This window comes from Rhinatrema bivittatum, chromosome 1 (genome assembly GCF_901001135.1).
Source record: "Rhinatrema bivittatum chromosome 1, aRhiBiv1.1, whole genome shotgun sequence".
Taxonomy (NCBI): Eukaryota; Metazoa; Chordata; class Amphibia; order Gymnophiona; family Rhinatrematidae; genus Rhinatrema; species Rhinatrema bivittatum.
The window spans coordinates 778,340,719-778,363,719 of NC_042615.1; the positions used below are offsets into that span (position 1 = coordinate 778,340,719).

A 23,001-nucleotide genomic window follows, 5' to 3' on the forward strand; every position below is an offset into this window, starting at 1 on the left:
TCTCATGAGGGACTTTGTCAAACGCCTTCTGAAAATCCAAATATACTTCATCTACCAGTTCACCTTTATCCACTTGTTTATTAATCCCTTCAAAAAAATGAAGCAAATTTGTGAGGCAAAACTTCCCTTGGGTAAATCCATGTTGACTGTGTTCCATTAAACCATGTCTTTCTATATGCGCCGTGATTTTCATCTTTAGAATAGTTTCCACTATTTTTCCCGGCACTGAAGTCAGGCTCACTGGTCTATAGTTTCCCGGATTGCCCCTGGAGCCCTTTTGAAATATTGGGGTTATATTGGCTACCCTCCAGTCTTCGGGTACAATGGATGATTTTAATGATAGATTACAAATTTTAACTAATAGATCTAAAATTTCATTTTTGAGTTCCTTCAGAACCCAGTCCAGATGATTTGCTACTCTTTAGTTTGTCAATCTGGCCTACTACATCGTCCAGGTTCACAGTGATTTGGTTCAGTTCATCTAACTCATCACCCTTGAAAACCATTCCCGGAATTGGTATCTCCCCAACATCATCATTAGTAAACACGGAAGCAAAGAATTCATTTAGTCTTTCTGCAATGGCCTTACCTTACCTAAGAGCCCCTTTAACCCCTTGGTCATCTAACGGTCCAACTGACTCCCTCACAGGTTTCTTGCTTCGGATATATTTTAAAAAGTTTTTATTATGAGTTTTTGCCTCTACGGCCAACTTCATTTCAAATTCTCTCTTCGCCTGCCTTATCAATGTTTTACACTTAACTTGAAAATGCTTATGCTTTTTCCTATTTTCTTCAAAGGGATCCTTCTTCCAATTTTTGAAGGATTTTTTTTTGGCTAAAATAGCCTCTTTCAACTCACCTTTTAACCATGCCAGTAATCGTTTTGCCTTCCTTCCACCTTTCTTAATGTGTGGAATATTTTTGGATTGTGTGTCTAAGATTGTATTTTTAAACAATGTCCATGCCTGTTGAACACTTTTAACCTTTGCAGCTGCACCTTTCAGTTTTTTTCTAAATATTTTCCTCATTTTATCAAAGTTTCCCATTTGAAAATTTAGTGTTAGAGCTGTAGATTTACTTATTGTCCCCCTTCCAGTTATTAGTTTAAATTTGATAATGTTATGATCACTATTGCCAAGAGTCCTCACTACCGTTACCTCTCTCACAAAATCCTGCGTTCCACTAAGAATTAAATCTAAAATAGCTCCTTCTCTCGTTGGTTCCTGAAACAATTGCTCCATGAAGCATTCATTTATTACATCCAGGAACTTTATGTCTCTAGCATGTCCTGATGTCACATTTACCCAGTCAATATTGGGGTAACTGAAATCTCCCATTATTACTGCACTGCCAAATTTGTTAACGTCCCTGATTTCTCTTAGCATTTCATCATCTACCTGACAATTTTGTCCAGGTGGACGGTAGTATACTCCTACCACTATACTCAGCAGCGGATTCCCGATGTTGACCGGCCCGGGGATTCGCCGCCCAGGAGATACAATGTGGTCTGCCGAGCATGGCTCTGTCACGGCTGCTGACGGCAGACCACGTGACTAGCGCAACCGGCCCACCGGGGGATGCTCGATCCCCCGATAGGCTAATCTGCCCCTGACTATACTCTTACCCAACATACATGGGATTTCTACCCATATAGATTCTATTGAGCATTTAGTCTCTTGTATGATCTTTATCCTTTTGGACTCTATACCCTCCCGGACATAAAGTGCCACACCCCCACCAAGTTGGTCCTTCCTATCATTGTGATATAATTTGTACCCCGATATAGCACTGTCCCATTGATTATCCTCCTTCCACCAAGTCTCTGTGATGCCAATTATGTCAATCTCATCATTTGCTGCTATACACTCTAACTCTCTCATCTTACTTCTTAGATATCTGGCATTGGCATACAGACATTTCAAAGTGTGTTTTTTGTTTTTATTAACATCCTGCTTTTTAGTTAATATGGATAATTTGGAAATCTTTAGCTCAGGTGATTTTTTTACATATAGGCACAAGGACTACATTTGCTTTTATTGGAACCTTTCTGTTGGGATGCCCTAACTCTCCTGTTTCATTAGTATTCTTCAAGGATACATTCCTCCGAACCATGCACTGCTGAGTGACTGTCGGCTTTCCCCCTTGTTCTAGTTTAAAAGCTGCTCTATCTCCTTTTTGAAAGTTAGTGCCAGCAGCTTGGTTCCACTCTAGTTAAGATGGTACCCATCCTTTCAGAAAAAAGTCTCCCCCTTCCCCAAAAGTTTCCCCAGTTCCTTACAAAACTGAATCCCTCTTCCTTGCACCATCATCTCATCCATGCATTGAAACTCCGGAGCTCTGCCTGCCTCTGGGGACCTGCACGTGGAACAGGAAGCATTTCAGAGAAAGCCAGCCTGGAGTTTCTGGATTTCAAATTTCTACCTAAAATCCTAAATTTGGTTTCCAGAACCTCTCTCCCACATTTTCCTGTCGTTGGTGCCCACATGAACCACAACAGCCGGCTCCTCCCCAGCACTGTCTATAATCCTATCTAGGTGATGCGAGAGGTCTGCCACCTTCGCACCAGGCAGGCAAGTTACCAGGCAGTCTTCACCTCTACCTGATTTTTCTTAGCATTTCATCATCTGCCTGACAATTTTTCTCTACTTGCATACCCTTACACCTCCTTCTTTCTACCCCTTGGAATTTTTCCCACAGCGCATATGTTAATACTCATCCCTTTACCCTGTACTCCCCTTGTATATACGTTACCACCAAGCCCCCTTGGTATTTTGCCTAAATTTTTTGCAAAGTTGAGCTATTTTCTCTTACACCCTTTCTGTCGTTTGCATTATCACTCCTGTTTCCCCCACCCCTGTTCAATGTATTTTCCATCTATCAGTTGCTAATATAAACCGGCATGATGTTGCATACTAATGTCGGTATATAAAAGTTTCAAACAAATAAATAAATAAATAAATCTACCAGCTACCCTGCTATCTACATGTGTAATAATTGAACCACCAACTATGATGGTCGACCTAACCCTTCCCTCCTGGACAGTAGCCCTGGGAGAGGACAATATATCACCTGGAGAGCAAGTCCTTGCTACAGGATCCCTTCCTGCTACACCAGGGTGATGTTCTCCAACTGGGAGACCTTTCTGAGCCAAGGCAGCACTGGGGCTGCCAGACTGGATTTGGAACTTCGCTACTATGTCCCTGAAGGTCTCATCAATGTACCTCTCTGTCTGCCTCAGCTCCTCCAAGTCTGCCACTCTAGCCTCCAGAGATTGGATTCATTCCCTGAGAGCCAGGAGCTCTTTGCACCGAATGCACACATACAATCTTTCACCGGCGGGTAAATTTCATACATGAGACACTCAATGCAAAAAACTGAAAGCCCCCCTCTTGCTGCTGGACTGCTGCCTTCATCTTAATTTGTTTTAGTTCCTAGTTAAGTTTAAGATACTAATGGGGTTGGAATTATAGTACTTTAAATTTACAGGTGTATTTACTAATTAATCTGCTAATTAAGCTTAGGATACTGTTGCCTTACCTCTTTTTCTCCCCTTTCTCTCTCTTTGGGCAGGATGGCTATCTCCAGTGCCGAGGGCCTCGGCGTTTCCAGTCCAGCATGGGCATCCCCATCCGCCAAGCCTCCTAGGGCGCAAGCGCGCACATCTCAAACGCTCAAATACATGTCCTGGCGGGAAACTCGGGGGCGGCCCCACCACATGACGTCAGTACCTCTGGGTATATCTAGCCTCCGCTTCCGCTACCAATTTGAGTTAGCAAAGACTTCACTTTGCTACTCTGCCTGCTCTAAGCTGTACCCTTAGACGCCACTTTCACGCTAAGGGCCTCACTCCAGCAGAAGCTCTAGACACCCGCTCCTCAGGGGTCTCTCGCTTCCAACTCTCTTCGGAGTCCTCACTAACCAAGACAAACGTTGCTCGGGGGGTCTTTTCTCTCTATTCATTTCCAGGATATTGGACCACTGGGTACTCGCTCCTCGAGGGCCTATCTACTTCATATCCTGCATTTCGGACCTTCGGTCCCACCATTCTACCATCAGGAAGACGCCTTCACTCTGTGAGTACCTCTACGATCCGGTGCTCCAACTCCACCCAGCAGCCGAGGCCTTACCCGCACTGCTGGCTCCTGCCTATCATGAACATCTGGGTGAGACTATACTTCTGAGCCTGTTGAGCGTATTGGCACCTCGTGGATCTGTGCCTTACCTTCCTACTTCACCATCTATTTACAGCAGTACAATAAAAATTCTATCCATCTGTATCTGCTATCTATGACAGCCAATCGCAGTGGTTCCCCACGGGGCTCCTCCCCACGGGAGGAGTCATCTCCATTGCGACCAAGGGTCCACAATGCCTCAAACACAACAGATACTAAGGGAGCTGGAATTAGAGTACTTTAAATTTACAGATGAATTTACTAATTAATCAGCTAGTGTCCTACAAGGGGATGATTAAACTTTGAATAAGGGCTGGTGCAATAGTATGATTTAGATAAGAGCCTGATTGAAATTTCATCTTTGTGAGACTCTCCTCACTCCAAATGATGTCAAATCTTCACCAAATTGTACTATGCTGTTCGTATGTCTCACTCTACATGTGAAACTGGCCCCTAAACCACCACTAACACCTCACCTTGACCTATCAGGTGGCCCTCCTATAGAGATATAAATACTTAACTACTATGAGGGCCTTGTAGATAGGCACTCTCTATCTATGGAGCAAGCTTAACATTTATTAAAAACAAATACTCATATTAAGAAATCCTCGTTTTGACAACATCCCCATCACAATTCAATATGACAGCTCCATCTTCAATATAGTAAAACATGTTCGTAACCTAGGAGTCGTACTAGATCCAAAATTAGATTTAAAATCCCACATTAAAAACCCTTATGGAAAATTCTTTTTTTAAAATCAGATTATTAAAACACATCAAACCTTTACTAGATCTGGCTCACTTTCATACCTTAATCCAATCGTTAATTCTCTCTGGCATAGACTTTTGCAACTCTTTGTTCCTAAGTCTTCCCCAAACAACCATCCGTTCACTCCAACTATTACAAAATTCAGCAGCTTGTCTCCTTCTCAACACTAACATTTATGATCATTTTTGGTGGTCAAAATTACCCTGAAATAAACCAAAAGGTTTCAAGTGCATGCCTGGGTATGCCCAATGAGTGGCAAGACCTTGACCTGTTTTGAGAGAAGGCATTTATTACCACCCTGGAACGTGTCCGTGGTACCTCTTTTTTTATCTAGGTATGTTTTAGCCGGATAATGACTTATCCAGCTAAAACTTAGCTGGCAAGAAGGAGGAAATATTTAATCCCCTGGTTTAGCCTGCTAAATCCCAAACAAAAAATTTTGAATAAGAACCTACTCACCCCCCTATTTTTTTACCCAGCAGTTTCCTCCTCTTCCTTTGCACTTCTGGCTCAATCAGAACCAGGGCTAGGATCTTGAGCTATGAGCCTTCATTTTCTACTAACTGCAGATTTTCCCAATAAATGATATCCTTCTGCCCCCACCATATCTAGTCTGGTCATTACAGTGACTGTCCTGGGCCAGGGGCTGTACACTAGGGATCCTTCCAGAACTTTGCAATCAAAGGACCTGAATTTGATCACTAGGTGTCACCCTTAACAATGACCATGACTGTTCCTTCTGGGTGCTGTGAACACTGCTTCCGCAGCAACCCCAGCCGACCTGGGGAGTGGAAGATCCAACTTGGGGACCTTCTGCATGGCCGTCCACATCACTTGCCACCTGAGCCACTGAGCTGGTCCTTTCAAGGCCCTTAAGTCTAGGGTCAGTTTGCCCCCAAAGGGTAGAAACCAAAGGGGATCTCTGCCTCTTTCAGAGGGACTGGAGCTCTGTGCCATCCTTCTCAGCAGGAGACAAGTTGCTCTAACCATACTGCAATTGTTTTGGTTCAGGGGTTTGTTTGTTTTGGTTTTTGTTTTTTTTTAGTACTGGCTACTTTTTCATGAATGCCACTGTGGCTGATTAAAACTGATGTTAGCTGGGGCGTGGCTAACGCAGCCGATGGAAGCAGCCGCATAGCTCTTGAGCTCCGCTCCCCCACGAGCCGCCGCCCGCTAAAAACGCAGCGAAACGGATATTTTTTTCTTGATACAGCTACCCGGGAGCTTTGTCCTCCTTTTCAATATATTTTTTATGGCGTCCAAACGAAAACCGGCTGATCTTCGGCAATTTTCATATTCTAAGCTGCCGCCGGATCCGGAGCAAGATGGCGCCTCTGACGGCGATTTCAGCGCGGGGGAGAGTGAGGGGGCTGAGGAAAAGCGCGCGACGACGCCTGGCGGGGCCTCTGCACCGAAGGATGATTTTCTAACGCGCACAGAGGTACGGCAATGGTTTATGGACCTCAGAAGAGATATGAGGCAACATAAAAATGACATAATGACCTCAGTAGCGGATCTAAAAGAGGATTTGGCGGCCCTGGGGACCCGGGTAGATGACGTGGAGAACCGGGTTGATTTTCATAGTGAGGCCCTCACCTCCCTTCAAAGCCAGGGTACGCACTGTCAATCTGATATTTTGGAGCTGCAGGAGAAAATTAAAGACCTCGAGAATAGAAACAGGAGGGCTAATCTTCGTATCCGGGGTGTGCCTGAATCTCCTGAATTTTCTGATGCAACGCTTGTAGCTACGCAAATTTGCCAGCATTTGCTTCTGGGAGGTCTGGATGACACGACTACTTCACAGGCCGCACCACCAGAGGTGCGCTTGGAGCGTGCACATCGTGCGTTAGGCCAGCGCAGGGATCAGAAACCCCGAGACTTAGTCATCTGCTTCCATAGCTTTTTGATCAAGGAGAGGGTGTATGCTGCGTCGCGCTCTCATAAGGAAATTCAGTGGAAAAATATGCCCATATCCGTCTTTCAAGATCTTGCGCCCCTCACGCTTCAGAAGAGGTATGCCTTGCGGGAGGTCACAGCCGCATTGCGGTCCAAGGATATAAAGTATCGCTGGACATTCCCTTTTGGGCTACTTTTTCAAGCTCAAGGAGTGACTTATAAAGTTAAAACTCTGGCAGATGCGGCGGAGGCCTTTCAGAAAGCGCAAATCCCAGCATCATTCCAGGTCCCCAAGATGGCGGCGCCTCTAAGTAAGCTGGGGGCCACCCCGCGCTGGCAACGTGCGGATAAGGGGGGCAAAAGGCTGAGGAGGCAGTCGGATGTTCGTCGCTCTCCACAGAAGGATCAAGGGTGATCTCTCCTTTGGACCAGTTTCTTCTCCGCTTGCAGGACTAATTTTCAGGTTGCTGCATTTCCATAGATGTGTGGACTTGGTTCTGTTCATGGACTGCCTTTCCTCTGTAGACTTTTTTGCCATGCTGCGTTGAGAGTGTGGTATCAGTTAGCGTACTATATTTTTGGTATGCGTGCGGGTTTGCTGTTTAGGTTTCTGTATTTTGCTAGCATTAGGAGGCGGGTTGGGGGGGAGGGGGGGTCTGGGGGTTGGTGACTGCTGTATATCGGGTGGCCATGGCTCCCATTTCCTGTGTATCCCTGGGGTGGATGACGGGATACGGTATAACTACGGGGTCACACACAGGGGCACTTGGTCTTTCTCTTCTATTCTGGGTGGTGATGGAATGGGTAGGGGTGTCATCTTTTTCTTTGGTGTGTGCAGCGGGTTGGGGAGGTCTCAGTATTTTCACTGGTTCACTGTTTCTCTCTGATTGATGGCTACTAAGATTCTTTCCCTTAATGTGAAAGGGCTCAACACTCCTCGAAAGCGCTCTTTACTTACTAGGGAGCTTAAGCGCCAGAAGGTTGGCATAGCCTTCCTGCAGGAGACTCATGTGCGCAAGCATCATGAAAGGCTGCTGAGGTTTCCTGGCTTCTCCACTGCCTGCTGGGCGGCGAGCTCTAAGGACCACAAGTATGTGGGTGTGGGGATACTGATTTCTAGTACATGTGTGCATGAAGTCCTGCTTACTGTTATTGATCCTCAGGGCCGGTATGTTTTTCTAAGGATTAGAGTGGGTACCAGTGTTATTTCTCTCCTTAACGTTTACTTTCCTAGCACTGGTCAAGTAGCGTTTTTAAGCAAACTTGATCGTCTATTACAGCAACACTTGGATGGGGACCTTGTCCTGGGAGGCGACTTTAACGCTACATTATTTCCTAAGTTGGACCATAGTACTGGGGTGGGGCCAGCCACTAGATTTCGAACTAGGTGGTGCCGCTTTTTGAGTAAGTGGTGCGTTGTTGATCTTTGGAGGCAGCGCTATCCTCATTCCCGGTCCTACACCTTTTATTCTCACCCCCATGGCAGCTATACGAGAATTGACTATTTATTTGTCTCTGTGCAAGCTCAGGCTCGAGTGTACCAGACGGGGATAGACCCCATCACCTGGTCTGATCATGCTCCCATATGGATTGAGGTAGCCCTTCAAGATTTAGACCCTGGGTACAGACCCTGGCGACTTAACGAGAGTCTTCTTAAGGACCAGGGGTTTCTTGCTAAACTGGAATCCCTTCTGAAACATTACTTTCAGGAGAATGCTACTGGGGGTACTAGTCCACTGCTTCTCTGGGAGTGTTCTAAGGCTGTTATGAGGGGCCACTTTTTGTCCCAGGCGGCCTATTGTAATAAAACTAGGGCACTTACTAGGCTCACTTTAATGGCTGACCTGGAAGCCTTGACAAAACAACACATTGCCACCTCCTCTCAAAAATTTTACCACCGCATTTTGCAAATTAAGAGTCAAATTTGCTCTTTGGATGACGAGGCTATCAGTCATAGTCTCCTTTTATTAAAGCAACAGTTTTTTGAAGGGGGTAACAAGGCGGGGCGCTACCTTGCCCATAGACTGCGCGCAGTTCGGGCCCAGACGACCATTGAGAAAATAGATTTAGGGACTGAGCCGCCCACTACAACCTCGGAGGGTATTAGGCAGGCTTTTACTAACTTTTATGCTCAGTTGTATGCCCCTGATGGTACGGTGACAGATGCTGATATTGATAGCTACCTACTTTCGGTCAGTTTACCCACTCTCACGAACTCCCAGAGGGAATATTTAGACAAGCCCATTGACCAGGATGAGGTCCTTCAAGCTATTAAACATTTAAAGCCAGGCAAGGCTCCAGGCCTCGACGGATTCACGGGTATTTATTATCGCAAATTTGCGCATATATTGGTTGGTCCCTTAACGGACGCCTTTAACTCTCTCCTGCAAGGTGCCACCCTTGGTAGTGACTCCAATACGGCGGGTATAACCGTGCTTCCCAAGCCGGGCCGCGATCCCACAAAATGCAGCTCTTACAGACCTATTTCGCTAATTAACATAGATCTCAAATTATTGGCCAGAGTTCTGGCAGTACGACTTAATGGGGTCTTGCCTGGCTTGGTGCATAACGACCAAGTAGGATTCGTGCCAGGCCGCCTGGCGGCGGATAATGTTAGGAGGATTGTGGACATCATTGACTTGGTGCACACTCATCGACAGCCGGCGGTCCTCCTTTCCCTCGATGCCGAGAAGGCTTTTGATTTGGTTCACTGGCCATTCTTATTTAAAACATTGCAGCGCATGGCATTTGGCTCCTCCTTTATGTCTTGGCTGGCGAAACTGTACGATCATCCTTTTGCTCGGGTTAAGGCCAACGGGGGATATGGGGACTCTTTTTCCATTCAACGGGGAACTAGACAGGGGTGCCCACTGTCCCCTCTCTTATTTGCTCTATTCTTGGAGCCTTTTACTACAACAGTTCGGGAATCCGAGGACATTGTGGGAGTGCAGAGGGGTGCTCACCATTTCAAAATCTCCCTTTTTGCAGATGATGTGATGTTCACCCTTACTGACCCGGTGAACTCACTTCGGGGTGTTATGGCAGAGTTGGGTCGGTTCACAGCTGTCTCCGGCATGAAGGTGAACTACGACTGCGTTGAAATACTTGGGGGTTCGTTTGGGTTCCTCTACCAGTCAGTTATTCTCCCTGAATTATGATCCTCTCGTAAAAACCATTCTAAAAGATTTACATGGCTGGCAGAACCAAATGCATTCCTGGTTGGGCCGCCTGGCTGTCCTTAAGATGAACATTCTCCCCAGATTTTTATATTTTTTTACGACCCTTCCCATCTATTTACCCAACAGTGTACTCAAACAGTGGCAACGAATTTTATGTAGCTATATTTGGCGCAGACGTCCTCCAAGGGTGGCGAGGACCACGTTATTTAGGCCAAAAATCCGGGGGGGAGTTAACCTACCGAATTTATTTTGGTATTACTCAGCTGCACAATTACGAGCTTTGGTTGCTTTCCATCGCACTACCGATATACCGCAGTGGGTGCACTTAGAACAGTCGCTTCTAGGGGATTTTCCCATTTCTGCGCTGCCCTGGCAACCTAAAGTAACGTGGGGACCACTCTTGTATCTTCCGTTTGCTCTCCGCACAACCCTTCGTGTTTGGCACTCTTGGAAGCCTACGCTTGTGGGTCCTGAGAAATTCACTATCATGACTCACATGTGTTCTAACACGGTATACTCTGTTCAGGATCACTCCCCGACGGTGACCCAGTGGACCTCTGCGGGCATTGTTCGTTTGGGACATGTCCAACAACAAGGGTTGCTTATGACCCGCAGTCAGCTTTGCTCTACATATACTTTGCCTGCGATAGATTTTTTACATTATGCTAAGCTGTACTATTTTGTTCAAAGGGGTCTTCGTGGGAATGACTTAAAATTAAAAGGTACCCTCTTTGAAACATATTGCAAGAATGCGTCCACCATACGGGGCGTTATCTCTAAGGTGTATAGCATTCTTAATGGGGTGGCAAAGGATCCCCCCCGACATTGTGGTCTGTGGGATCGGGACTTTCAGTGTCAGTTGGATGACCAGGACTGGGACGCTATCTATACACTTGCTCATAAATGCTCAGTGTCGGTGGGTTTACAGGAAAACTGCTACAAACTTATTTATAGGTGGCATTATACTCCGGTCCAGTTACATAAATATCGTCCAGCCCTATCGGACCGTTGATGGAGGGGGTGTGGGAGCACAGGTACCTATTATCATCTTTGGTGGGAATGCCAGGAGGTTGTTATCCTCTGGCGAGAAGTGTTTGCTTGGTTATCCACGTTTATCCCGGAGTCGATAGAGGCTGAGCCCTGGCATGTGCTTTTAGGCCTTCCAGTCCCTGGACACAATAAACACATTCAGAGGTTTTTGACACATGTTTTTATTGCAGCTCGATCTGAACTAGCACTCCATTGGAAGGGTACCACCATACCGAGCTTAGCTCAAATACAACATAGGTTATACACGTATTACCAACTCAGTAGACTTACTGCTGTGCTCCGAGATCGCATGGGTATTTTTGAAAAAATTTGGGTCCATTATGTTCAGTGGCTCGACTCTCAGGCATCTCCATCTTCCCCTGCTCCTCGCCCTTGAACGTCATTGTGGCATCATGGTGTTTAGTGGTGTTTCCTGGCCTCTTGCATTTCCGTGTCTGTCATTTTGCAACTTTGTGCTCATTTAGTATGGGCTACTCCATACTGGATCTGCTGGGGGCCCTGTCCTCTACCCGCTGTACTAATTCCCTTGATCTTCACTACCCCTTCTACTTCTCTTTTCGCTCTTTTACCAATTTATAACCCTGTGTTCCACTGTGTGTGTGGGAGGGTGGGGGGTGGGTATTGGGATTGGGATATACTTATACATTGTATAAAACTGGTAACTTGGGTTTTGTTTACATGTGCGTGGAAAACTGTGATTTCATTATTAATCGGGCTTTGATGCCTGTTCACCAATTGTGTTCTGTTTTTCTACTGTTTTGTAGCCTTGTTTGCCAATAAAAAATTTTCTACACAAAAACTGATGTTAGCTGTGGTGGATTCTAGGAAGGGAACATGTTTAGTTTATGATGTGTAAGTGGGAGTATAATTTTGATAATGTTGTTTAAGTATGCAATGCAGGTTGTTCCAGCCTCTTAGTGAAGGTAGGGAAAGGTCAGATTGTAGTAGGGATTTATATTTTATTATTTTGATCTTGGTTATGTGTAAACTATGGATGGAATGTATACCTTTGACTTACTGTTCTAATTGTAGGGTAGTCTTCTCAGCTCCTTGGTGAGGTTGGAGGGGAGGCTTTCAACTTCTGTATTTTTATGACGTATTTTGATGTGTATTGCTATATTGATTATTAGGTCCACTGTGAAATATTTTGAGTGTGGGCTTTGCCTACAAAAAGGCGTAAGTAAACTATTATATTACATAACATATGATGGGGCAGGATCCTTTAGTCTTCTTGGGGACCAGAAGTACCATGAAAAATAATCCCCACCCTCTCCTTTTGGTGGAACAATATCACCTGCTCTGGCCTCCAAGAGGAAGACAATTTCTAATCTCAAAGTCAAAAACTCTGTGTGGTGAGCAATTTAGAGATAAAGCCAATAAACTGAATCTGTAGCCCTTGAGAGAGGGTTCAGCAAAGCACTGCACCTTTTCCAAAATGGTATGCAAGTATTGAACCATGCAAGTCTGGTAAGATGCTATGCAGCATTCTGGTATTGCCTTCTCTCAAAACAGGTCAAGGTCTTGCCACTCATTGGGCATACCCAGGCATGCACTTGAAACTTTTTGGTTTATTTCAGGGTAATTTTGACCACCAAAAATTGGTGTAGCTATTGGGACTGGTTGAATCCGCAGCCACCAGGACACAATACTTCATTTCTGCCATCTTGTCAACAGGGAGTACAGCACATGAATTTTCGCACATCTGCTTAGGTATGTCCTGGTAAAGAGAGTAGATGGGCATAGCCATTAACTCTTTTGCCACATCTAAGAGCTTGAGAAGGCCAAATAGAGGAACCCTGGGCTCTCCTATGACTTGCAATTCTATTGAAATGGCCCTGGGCATTATTTAAACAATCTCTGAAATGTAGAGGTCCTCCGGTGGGGGAACTGCTCCTTGTCTGTGGAGGAGAAGAGACCAAGAGGGGACCAGGAGGATATTCATCATTGGAATCAAGCTCCTCTTATCTATATGTGGACTTCCAAGAGCATTTAGAGTCACACTCTATATAAAGAGGGAGTGACATCCAAAACTGCACCTATCCTTGAACTGACCACCTTTTAGTGCTAAAGGTCAACTTTTGGGCCTTCAGATATAATTCTAAAACTAGAGGAGCTTCTTTCTTTAAAGCTGTTTGGTTCAGACTAGACACACACAAAGCCAATGCCAATGTTTGAGGCTCAGCGATGGTGCCAAGTCATTAAGGAAGGCAGCAGTAAGCAGATCATGACGACAAGTGAAGCTGAGCTGGTTAATGCTGTCCATTTGGCACTCTTCATGTAATGAGTTATTGCCTCTGCCATTTGCCTCCAAAACTCCTCCTCAAAGACAGCAGGGCTGAAAAATCAGCAGGAGGCTAACTCTCTTTGGAGTTTTCCGCATCCCCTTTTAGACTTTTCGCATTTGCATGCAGACATTTCAAAATTTATTTATTTATTTAGAAACTTTTATATACCGGTATTAGTGGGGACATCATACCGGTTCACATATTAACTGAAAAGCTTGGAAAATACATTTCAACAGGGAGAGTGTAAAACTGGGCGGGGAAAGGAAAGCCAAATGATTGCCAGCATGGTTAAAAGGTGGGGTGAATGAGGCTATTATAGCCAAAAGAGCTTCTTTCAATGCAACTGACTCTGCTCCCATGCAGTCCATCTAATATCAGAAAAATCATGACTATAGTGAATAAAATCTTCCACTAATGAAACTTCCCATTTTTTTCATTGAAACGCAACTTTTATGTTCTGTGAACTTTGTTTTAACTGTCCGCTTGGTTTTCCCTATATAATTTACAGGGATATATATATATAATCAAACATATAACAAACATGGAAGTGTATGATATTTGATTACTATTTTACACCTGTAAGGTGACTAAGTCATCTCCACATATATTATACAAGGAAAACTAAGTGGACAGTTAAACAAAGCTCACAGAACCTAAAAGTTGCATTTTAATGGAAAGAAAATGGAAATCTAATATTAGATGGACTTATTGGAGCAGATTCAATTGCATTGGCGAGAGGGCAAGAGATAAGTAGTGCATCAGCGTGAACAGGAGTGAATTTTCTGTTTGCAAACAGTGCACCCTAAAGGACTTAACAGATGATGTGCAAATCCTCATCCCTATTCAAGAATCCCTCACCAAATCCCTGCAACTCTGGGATTCATGTCTTACTTCTATCAACTCCCTACTAGCCAACCTCCACCTTGCCCTAAATGCATCGAAAACAGAAATCCTCTTGATCTCCAATCAACCTGACCGTATATCCCAATCCATCCCTCATAACCCTACCTTAGCATCCGCTCCACTGCACTCCGTAAGAGACTTAGGTGTCGCACTAGATCAACATTTAAATTTCAAACCCCACATTAACACTCTACTAAAGCGGGGTTTCTTCAAACTCCACATCCTTAAAAAAACTCAAACCCCTCCTCCACGCTCAGGATTTCCGTATAGTACTACAGACGACTATTCTTATCAAAACTCGACATCTGCTCCTGGGCCTCCCATCCTCAACTATTAAACCCCTGCAAATCTTGCAAAATGCCATGGCCAGGATCATAACCAATACCCGAAAAGGGGACCACATCACCCCCATTCTAAAGGACCTACACTGGTTGCCCATTCCTTTCCGCATTCAATACAAAACACTTACCATCCTGCACGACACGCTGTACAAACATAACCACTCCTGGCTCGAGGAGATGCCACGTTTCCGTTTTTCCAACCATCCCACCAGATCTTCCCCTGCAGGCACCCTCCACACTCCTTCCCTTAAAACCGCACACCACGCTCTTACCAGAGAAAGAGCCTTCTCCATCGCTGGCCCAGCCCTCTGGAACTCCTTACCTACTGAACTCAGTCTAGAGCCATCCTTACGCAACTTCAAAAAAGGAATCAAGACATGGGCTTTTCAAACAGGCTTACCCTGATACCAACCAAACCTAGCCAGTTGTCCAATTTTTTGCTCCTTTGCTGTCCCCTAGTCCCCTTTCTTCCCTGTTCCCATACCCCCCCCCCCCCCCCCCCTGTACAGCCTTCTGCCCCGCTATCCTTCCATCAAAATTGTACAGCATTGTATCTTTGTAAGATTGTAAATGTTTTACTAGGGTTTTTACCACCCGATTTTCTTGTACATAGCCTTTGATGTTTTTGAGACATAGCACGATTCCCATCTAGTTCTCTATTTCTTTATTTTCTCACTGCCTCTGTGACCCTCTCTCTTTTGCCTGCTCCCCTGCCCCCCCCCCCCCCCGTTCATTGTAATTTTCCTTTCTTTATAGTTGCTTGTAAACTGGCGTGATGTTCCCACGAATGTCGGTATATAAAAGTTTATAAATAAATAAATAAATAAATATCGCACAGAAAATGATGTGTACAATGCCATGAATTGTATTTATTGTCGCAGTGCTGCTGAACAAGATGGAGGCACAAGCCCAGAGTTATATGGATGGCAATGTTTGAAATATTGCGTCTTTGGAGCAGAGAATTTGAGCCCCTGAAGCAGTGATTGTTCCATTAAATGTGATACACATTGGGCAGCTGTTTTTTGGAACATAAAAGGGAAGTAATCCTATGCATTTTAAAAAAAATATTTAAATAGGCAATGTAACTGGGACCCATGATTATACAAGCCTCATCTAGCAGCAATATAAGGCTGAAATGACTGAAAAGCTAATTGCCTGCAACTATAAGGTGGTATAAGGTCCTCAGTTTTCATATTCATGCTGCATAAAAGTGATAATGTTTGTTAAAGTGCTCTTTTGAATTGTGTGTGTTGTAGTTGCATTCTAATTTTTTGGACTCTGTTGTTTTAACGTGATTAGTTTTTATGTAAAACCATAACCGCTTCTTAGGGGACAGGACAAAATGTACTAAGGCATATTAGAAGAAAAATAAATGCAGAAAGAGAGAAAAATCACTTTCAAGTGAGGAAAAAACTCAGCTAACTTAGGCTGGCAATGAAAAAACACATCAGATGTTCACTGCAGAAAATGAAGAACTGAGGCATGCTGTATGATTGCGGATGCTGGAAACTACTGTGCATACTCACAAGTAGTCCAAAAATTCCCAAGCAGCTCTGAAAATCACATTTCATTTGACACCATTACAATGTGATTATGCTGAGCTGTTTATCTTCAGAGAATATAGGTTACTGTAGGAGTTAGAATTTTTGTGGACAATGTTGAAGGGATACCTCATTAGGTTTGAACACCAGTGACATTTTTCTTCCACAGGAACTAATGAATCCAATAGGCCTTGATTCAGCCCTCTCCTTTTTTTTATTCTTATAATGAATTTATTTCAGTTCCCATATCCCTATTTCCTGCAGGATTTTAAAAATGTCATTAAGGACTACAACAGATAAGCAGAGCTTGAGTATCCTGGTTGAAAGAAGCACTGTCCCACAGTTGTGCTGGTGTTAGGGTCAGATCTAGTTAAGCGATTATGGCTCATCCTGGTTCGAAGGGCCTGGTATCTCCCAGATATTGTTAGTTGGGACAACCCTTGCACTGGATGAGGTGAACTACACTGCTTGATTTGCAGATGAATGATCCATGGACTTCTATGGGTTTGTGAGATGCTCTTAGTCTTGATATATTACCTCAACGCTCTGGTCATAAAAATTCTAACCCCTATATAGACTAAGCCACTTTTCCATAGATACCTCCCTATGATCCCCATTGTGGGCGTTCCCACTCCACAACATTCTCTACATATAAGAACTTCCTTCTCCAGTTCTATAATTATATCAAGAAGTAGCCTGTGAGGTCTCAAAAGATCAAGTACTACAATCTTTCTTGTTGGTCCTTTAAAAGCTATCACAACCTACAAAGACTCTGCTAGTCCTCTGAATCAATCACAAATGAGGTTGCCCTATTTTTCTTTCAGTTTATCCTTTTCAGAACAGAGCCTTTAGCATTTCTCTTAGTTCTCATCTCATACTTATGCCAGGAACTTCCCTGGCTAAGATTAGGATATGCCTCCATTACAAGTTACTTCAAAGTGTTATTCCTTGCACAACATGACCACTAGTGCTGGACAAGATTCCCGGGGACTGTGAAGACATCTAATACATAAGACATGAGCCATCCACCCGTAGTTTAAAGAGAAAAGCACGCCTCCATATTCTAAACTCAAAAAGTCAAATGTTGATGCGTAATAACCAATATCTCAATAACTGCATGGCATAGCAGATGTTTTATAGCATGCAGCATATAGTAACTGGAGAATAACAGTTGAGGTACTTACAAGAAAAGGCTCTGGAGGAAAATGAAATTAGAATGGTATAAAATATCATCAAAACTTGGAGATGGAAATACTGTATTACCCTATATATATATACTGTTCAAATCTGTTTCAAATAAATTAATCTGTATCTGCAAGTCTTATTTGTCATTCTACTAGCTGAGAATCGGAAGTGAAAAGCTAAATTTAAGTGTAACTATTTTTATGTAGAAGTACTCCCAATCAATCAACTTAGCACATTTCTCAATTACTATTATGTAATGGGTGCACCAGTGTCACCATTTCGGTAAATTTCTGACAAGTGTTTTGCACAACAGCTAGATGTCAATTAGAGCCATGTCTGGTCCTTGGCATTAAACACCTTGAACCTATGTCTTCCTTTCCTCTGTGCTGCCTTATTGGCACTAGAAAGAAAGGGTACAGGAATACGACTCTTACAAAGGGATCCAACCATGGTAAGAGAGAGTCATCTTAGCTGAAGCCATGCTCATCATGCCTTTCAAGTAAAAAAAAAAAAAAAAAAAGCAAAACTTTCAGCAGAGTCTGAAAGTTGTTGCACCAGGCAGCACTCAAACACATAGTAATAACTTGGTAAAAGCTTTCCAATCAATGTGTGCCTTGAAAGGGGTACTTTAACCCAAAGTGCTTCTTTAAATTGCAGAATTGCATCTTTCATTGTTGCCCTTTAATCAAAGCCCTCAGCTATTTCCTATACTATCATCTTCAAATCAATGTGATGTCAAAATGATTTAACATGAAGTATATTCAGAACTTGTTTTTTTTTTCTAATGATACACCCTGTTACTTTAATCTGGCACCTTTCTGCAGCTACCTAATCACATTGCCTACCATCCCTGGCCCGCACACCACTACTGTAAACTTTGCCCAGTCGCGAAGAGGGGCCCCAATGGTCCTCTCTGCTCCAGAGCTGCCAGTCAAGAGCGGCACCCCGCAATCACCTTTCAATGGTAGTTAAGATAGAAAATTCCAGTGCAAGGCCTGCCCCCCCTCCCCCCCCCCGCACGGTTTCCAAGGAAACAGGAAGCCCATGCAGGAGGATAGGGTGGGGCTGTGACCAGCCTCTGAAAGCGCGCGCAGGTTCACAGGCCCACACACTGTCCGTTTCCTTTTATGACTGCTGGTAAAAAGATGACCGTGGTGCAACCGGTCCTGGTGCACGACTAAGGGGCAGAGGACCGGTCAGGCCCTCTTTGTTCTCTCACGTGCGACCGGCCAGATGAGGGGAGGGCTAGAGGAAAACTCTGAAAGGGCCGTAGTGGAGCAGGGCCTGGGAAGCGTAGAAACCTTCTCCACCTCCGGCGTTTTCCGCGCTGGGATAGGTCTTCTCTGAAAGTTTTGCTTGGGAGCCAAACGTTAACTTGCAGGCGTGATTGTCCTTCTCCCCCCATGTCTCATCACATCTGGGCTACAGCTGCAGGCAATTGCACACCTGCTCCTTGGAGGGCACACGGGAGATGCGAGCTGCGGCGCCACCAATCCACGCCGGCCCCAGCAGAACAAAGGGGGCCTGCGCTTCAGGAGGCGGAGCTCTGTCTGCAAGTGGTCTCCACTGCCACCGCTGCTGCAGGGTTCTCCCACCCGTGGGTGGATCAAGCAACCTGAACTGGAGTCACTGGGCTGTGGGAGGAGGTGGCACTTAAGAGAAAGTGGTGAGGAGATACACAGAGGGGGGGGGGATGCTGCTGTTGCCTGGGCAGGGTATGGAAAGGGGGAGAGAAGAGAAGGAATGCCAAGTCTTGGGGATAAAGAGATGAGGATCAGCCCGTGGCCGCCTGCTGGGAGGAGAGGGGAGAGAGAGTAGGATGCTGCAGCAGCATGGACAGAGAAGGGAGAAGATAAGAGAGGGAATTGCTGGACTTGGAGGAAAGAGAGAGGAGGTCGGAGAGGGGGAGATACTGGTGCTGAGCAGAAAGTAGAGAAACAGGAAGTGTGATTATGATGAGGCCACCAAGCTCTCACTGTTCATGAGGGGGGAGGTGTTACTTTGGGATCATCAAATCCTAGAGTTCTTGTGAATGGGAGGGTGCTCTGTTACAAGATCAGAATGTCCAGACAACAAAAGTACAAAAAAACTATTTTATTTATAGTTTAGTAATCTAATATGCCAGCTTTTGGAATGAGAACGTGCGTCTCTAATATCTTTGTATGTTGCACAGCACAGGAGGAAATGCATTTCTGTTTCTATTTCTTCAGTGTTGCATAGCATGCAGAGTCTGGCTTCTTGGGTTTCCAGTTCATATTTTGTTTGCATATTTCTACTTCTAATTTGTGGTCACTTATTCTGTGTTTAATGACATCTGTGTTGGTTCTGCATGTATGAGTGAGGTGAGGTGAGGTATTCTGCTGGCATGGAGTTTCTATGTATCGATCCTTAGCAGTCCACCTTATTTGTTTTTCCAGTATGAAGTGTTTTAAGGACCAGTATAATATTTGCAGTGCTACCTTTTCATAGGTTCTGCGACACGTAGCAGGTGGCAGAGCCCTGAGCAGACAGTCACTCTGATTCACCCCACCCACCCTCTCTCTCCAAGGATGGTCCTGCATCTAAGAAAAAAATCACACAGACAGTATTCATCTGATCTAATACGTTATTAAATTCCAAGATGACTCAGGGTAAATGGAGAATTCTGTAAGTAACAAATACACATTTTGATTTTTGCATATTCACTGCAGGTAAGACATTAATGAGGCCAGGGTTCGAAAGGAACGGTACAGCAGAATATCTTAACACACTGTGGCCATGTCTACAGTTTCACTTTATGTACTAGTAATTTCTAATGCAGAGTAATGGAAATACTGAGAGCCCAAAATGGAAAGCCAGCTGTAAAGTGCAATCCTGCCACAGAACGATGATATAGTGCAAACCTTATTAATGCATGCAGTCTTACAGCTTCTGAACGTCTCATGCACCTACACAAGCATATGCCACTAAAATCATCAGTTACCAATGAAACAAACCCGTTAAGTACCTTGCTCGTTCAATGGCTTCCGTTCTGTGAACATTGGAGAGCTGGCCAAGGCAAAAGCGGTCTCCTCCAGAAGGGTCCACGTAGCCATCAACAGTAACAATGGGGCAAGTCGAAGGCACTTTAAAGGTCTCTCCCACCTGCACATCCATTTCAAAGTAAGCGATTGAACACCAGTACTCAGGAGCTACAGGAGGGAACATGTGGAACAAATAAAAATACATGCCAAAGGCTGACTAGCAGACACACAGCATGTCATACGGACTGCCAGCTGAAACTCCGTCAGCTTCACTGATTTGTATCAGCACTCCCACACTGCATGTGCTGTGGCTCTGTCACAGGAAAATAGTAGTAAAGTGACAATGCTTGCTTATGTTTGTTCTGGTAACAGGAGCTCAGTGAAGTCACACACATGGGTCACACAAGTATTGTCAGAATATCTATAAAGCTTTCCATCTACTGATCATTCAGCACCCAGGCCATGAGGGAGAAGGACTGAATCTTGGGACAGAAGAAAACACCTTAGTTCTGAATCACCTGGCTTGTAGAGAGAGTCTTAACCCGATGCATGCATTTATTTATTTAAAATATTTATATGCCACCTATAGCACAATTCTAGGTGGCTTACAATAGAATAGATACATTAAAAAAAAAAAGACTAAAACAATCATATAAACAAACCTTAGCCTCATCGGTAATGGATACCCCATTAGATCTGTGTGGGTTATGAGAATTATAAGACCCTTCCAGGTCATCTGACCTTTTACTAACATCTTGGCTACGAGAGGCAGGACAGAATGATTCATTACGAATGCTCAAGCAGTACTAGGCAGGACAATTTAAAAAACTGTCATTTAATTAGAACGTTCTGTATTAACAAATAGAAACACACCGTTACAAAAATTAACACTGTTTAAACATCCTAATTTCTCTCTGTCCATGGCTGATTTTTTCAGTTTTCTGTTCCACAAATCAGAATTTAAAAGTCAGTAAAACGAGTAACAGTAAATGCGGGACATTTGGGGTCCAACTTTGTCTAAATGTTTTTCTAGTCTCTAGCTCTCCCTCTTCTCCCACGTTTTTTGTTTTTTTTCCTCATATTCTTTGAGAATCATTATTACATGCTTCCCTTCCTACCAGAAATAAAAGCTCAAACAAGTCACACATTCTACCTTTTTATTCATTCCTCTTTACTAGCGACTATGATTTACCACCTTCCAGGCCCTGCTCTCTCTTTCCTGAGCACTGATATTCTAAGCCCCTCTTATCATCCCGGGTGATTTTATAGTACGGTTCAGCACCACCAGAAGTGCTCTCCTCTTCTAGTCTTATTAACTTCTCCCACTCCTTACTGCTGGCTGATATGAGGATCTCATTAGGCTTACTCCTGTGCCATCTCACTGCTCAGTCTCACCCGCCCTGTCTTATCACTGTTGCCTTCACTGAAAGAAATATTTCCAGTAATAGTCTTCCAGCAACCACCTAATCTGAAACAAAAATTAGTAAAACTAAGGGCCAGATTTACTAAGTCTTTTCTCCCATTATGTGTCGGGGGGAGGGGGCAGGGAAATTAGTAACAGTCCAATACAGTAAAGTGCGGCCGCGGTTACCCTGCTTCTAACCCACTTTCTACTCACAATTTGGCCGCGTTAGTCCAACCTGCGATTCACTATCCCTTTTAACCCATCCTTACCGCTTCTTAAATCACCGGGTAACCCTTTCCGCCCGCGGCATGTATATGAGATGTAAACGATCGGATTAGCTATTCCCTCCCATACAGTAACGCGCGCCCCGATTATCGCTTTTTAAACCTGCAGTTTTGCCGCGCGTTTAACCTGCTAATTTACCGCCTACCCTTACCCCTGCGTTAGAGGCAGGGGTAAGGTAGGCGGCAAACTTTCCCCCAGCTCCCGCTCACCTGCCCTGGCCGCATCCATGGGTGCCGGTCTCCGGGGCAGCCCCAGTCCTCTCTCCCCTCCTCCCGAAGCAACTTTAACCCAAAGAAAACCTAAAAACCTAAAATCCCCTCCTCCCGAAGCAAGGCGCAGGGCGAAAAGCGACTCGACATGTAAAGTATTGTGAATAAGTGTAACCAAAGTAAACTTACTTTTTCTTTCTTCCAGCCCTCTCTGCCCTATTCCGGAGGCACGCACTGCAGCTCCCCTGCCTCCCGGGGGCAGCCGGCGGCGAAAGCGGCTTCCAGCGGCCCCCGCCGGCGAAGATGGACGCACGCACGGGCGCTCAAGCCAGCGAAAGCACATGAACAGGCGTGCGTGACGTCACGGCGTCCTAATGCAGAAAACTTATGTCAAAGTTTCTAGAACTTTGACTAGGCAACTGAGCATGCCCTATACCACGTCTCCAGTCTTGAAACATTGAATTATACATAAACCAAAAAAATAGGAAAAACCCAGCTCTGCGGGGTGGCAGGTGGGTTTCGTGAGGACTAACATCCTGCTGTCCGCAGAGAACACCTGTTACAGGTAAGCAACTCTGCTTTCTCTGAGGAAAAGCAGGATGGTAGTCCTCACATATGGGTAAATCCCTAGCTACAGGCTGCTCCCCAACAGAAAAGGAGACCAACAGACACCTAACAAGATGCCAACAGACACAACAACAACAGTACTCTTGGTAACAGAGGATCTCAAGTATTTTATGCCTGACATTCTCCTCCATTAATAACCAAAGTGGATGGCT

The 23,001-nt window shown here is 44.6% G+C and overlaps 1 protein-coding gene across 1 annotated transcript in view; it reads right to left on the reverse strand.

Moving 5' to 3' along the window:
- The window catches only part of SMAD4 (SMAD family member 4), a 180,898-nt gene that overhangs the window by 39,063 nt on the left and 118,834 nt on the right, over positions 1 to 23,001 (reverse strand). Inside the window, exon 9 of the mRNA XM_029579983.1 lies at positions 20,308 to 20,491. Within this exon, the coding sequence (XP_029435843.1) occupies positions 20,308 to 20,491 (184 nt within the window). The remainder of the gene's footprint in view (positions 1 to 20,307; positions 20,492 to 23,001) is intronic.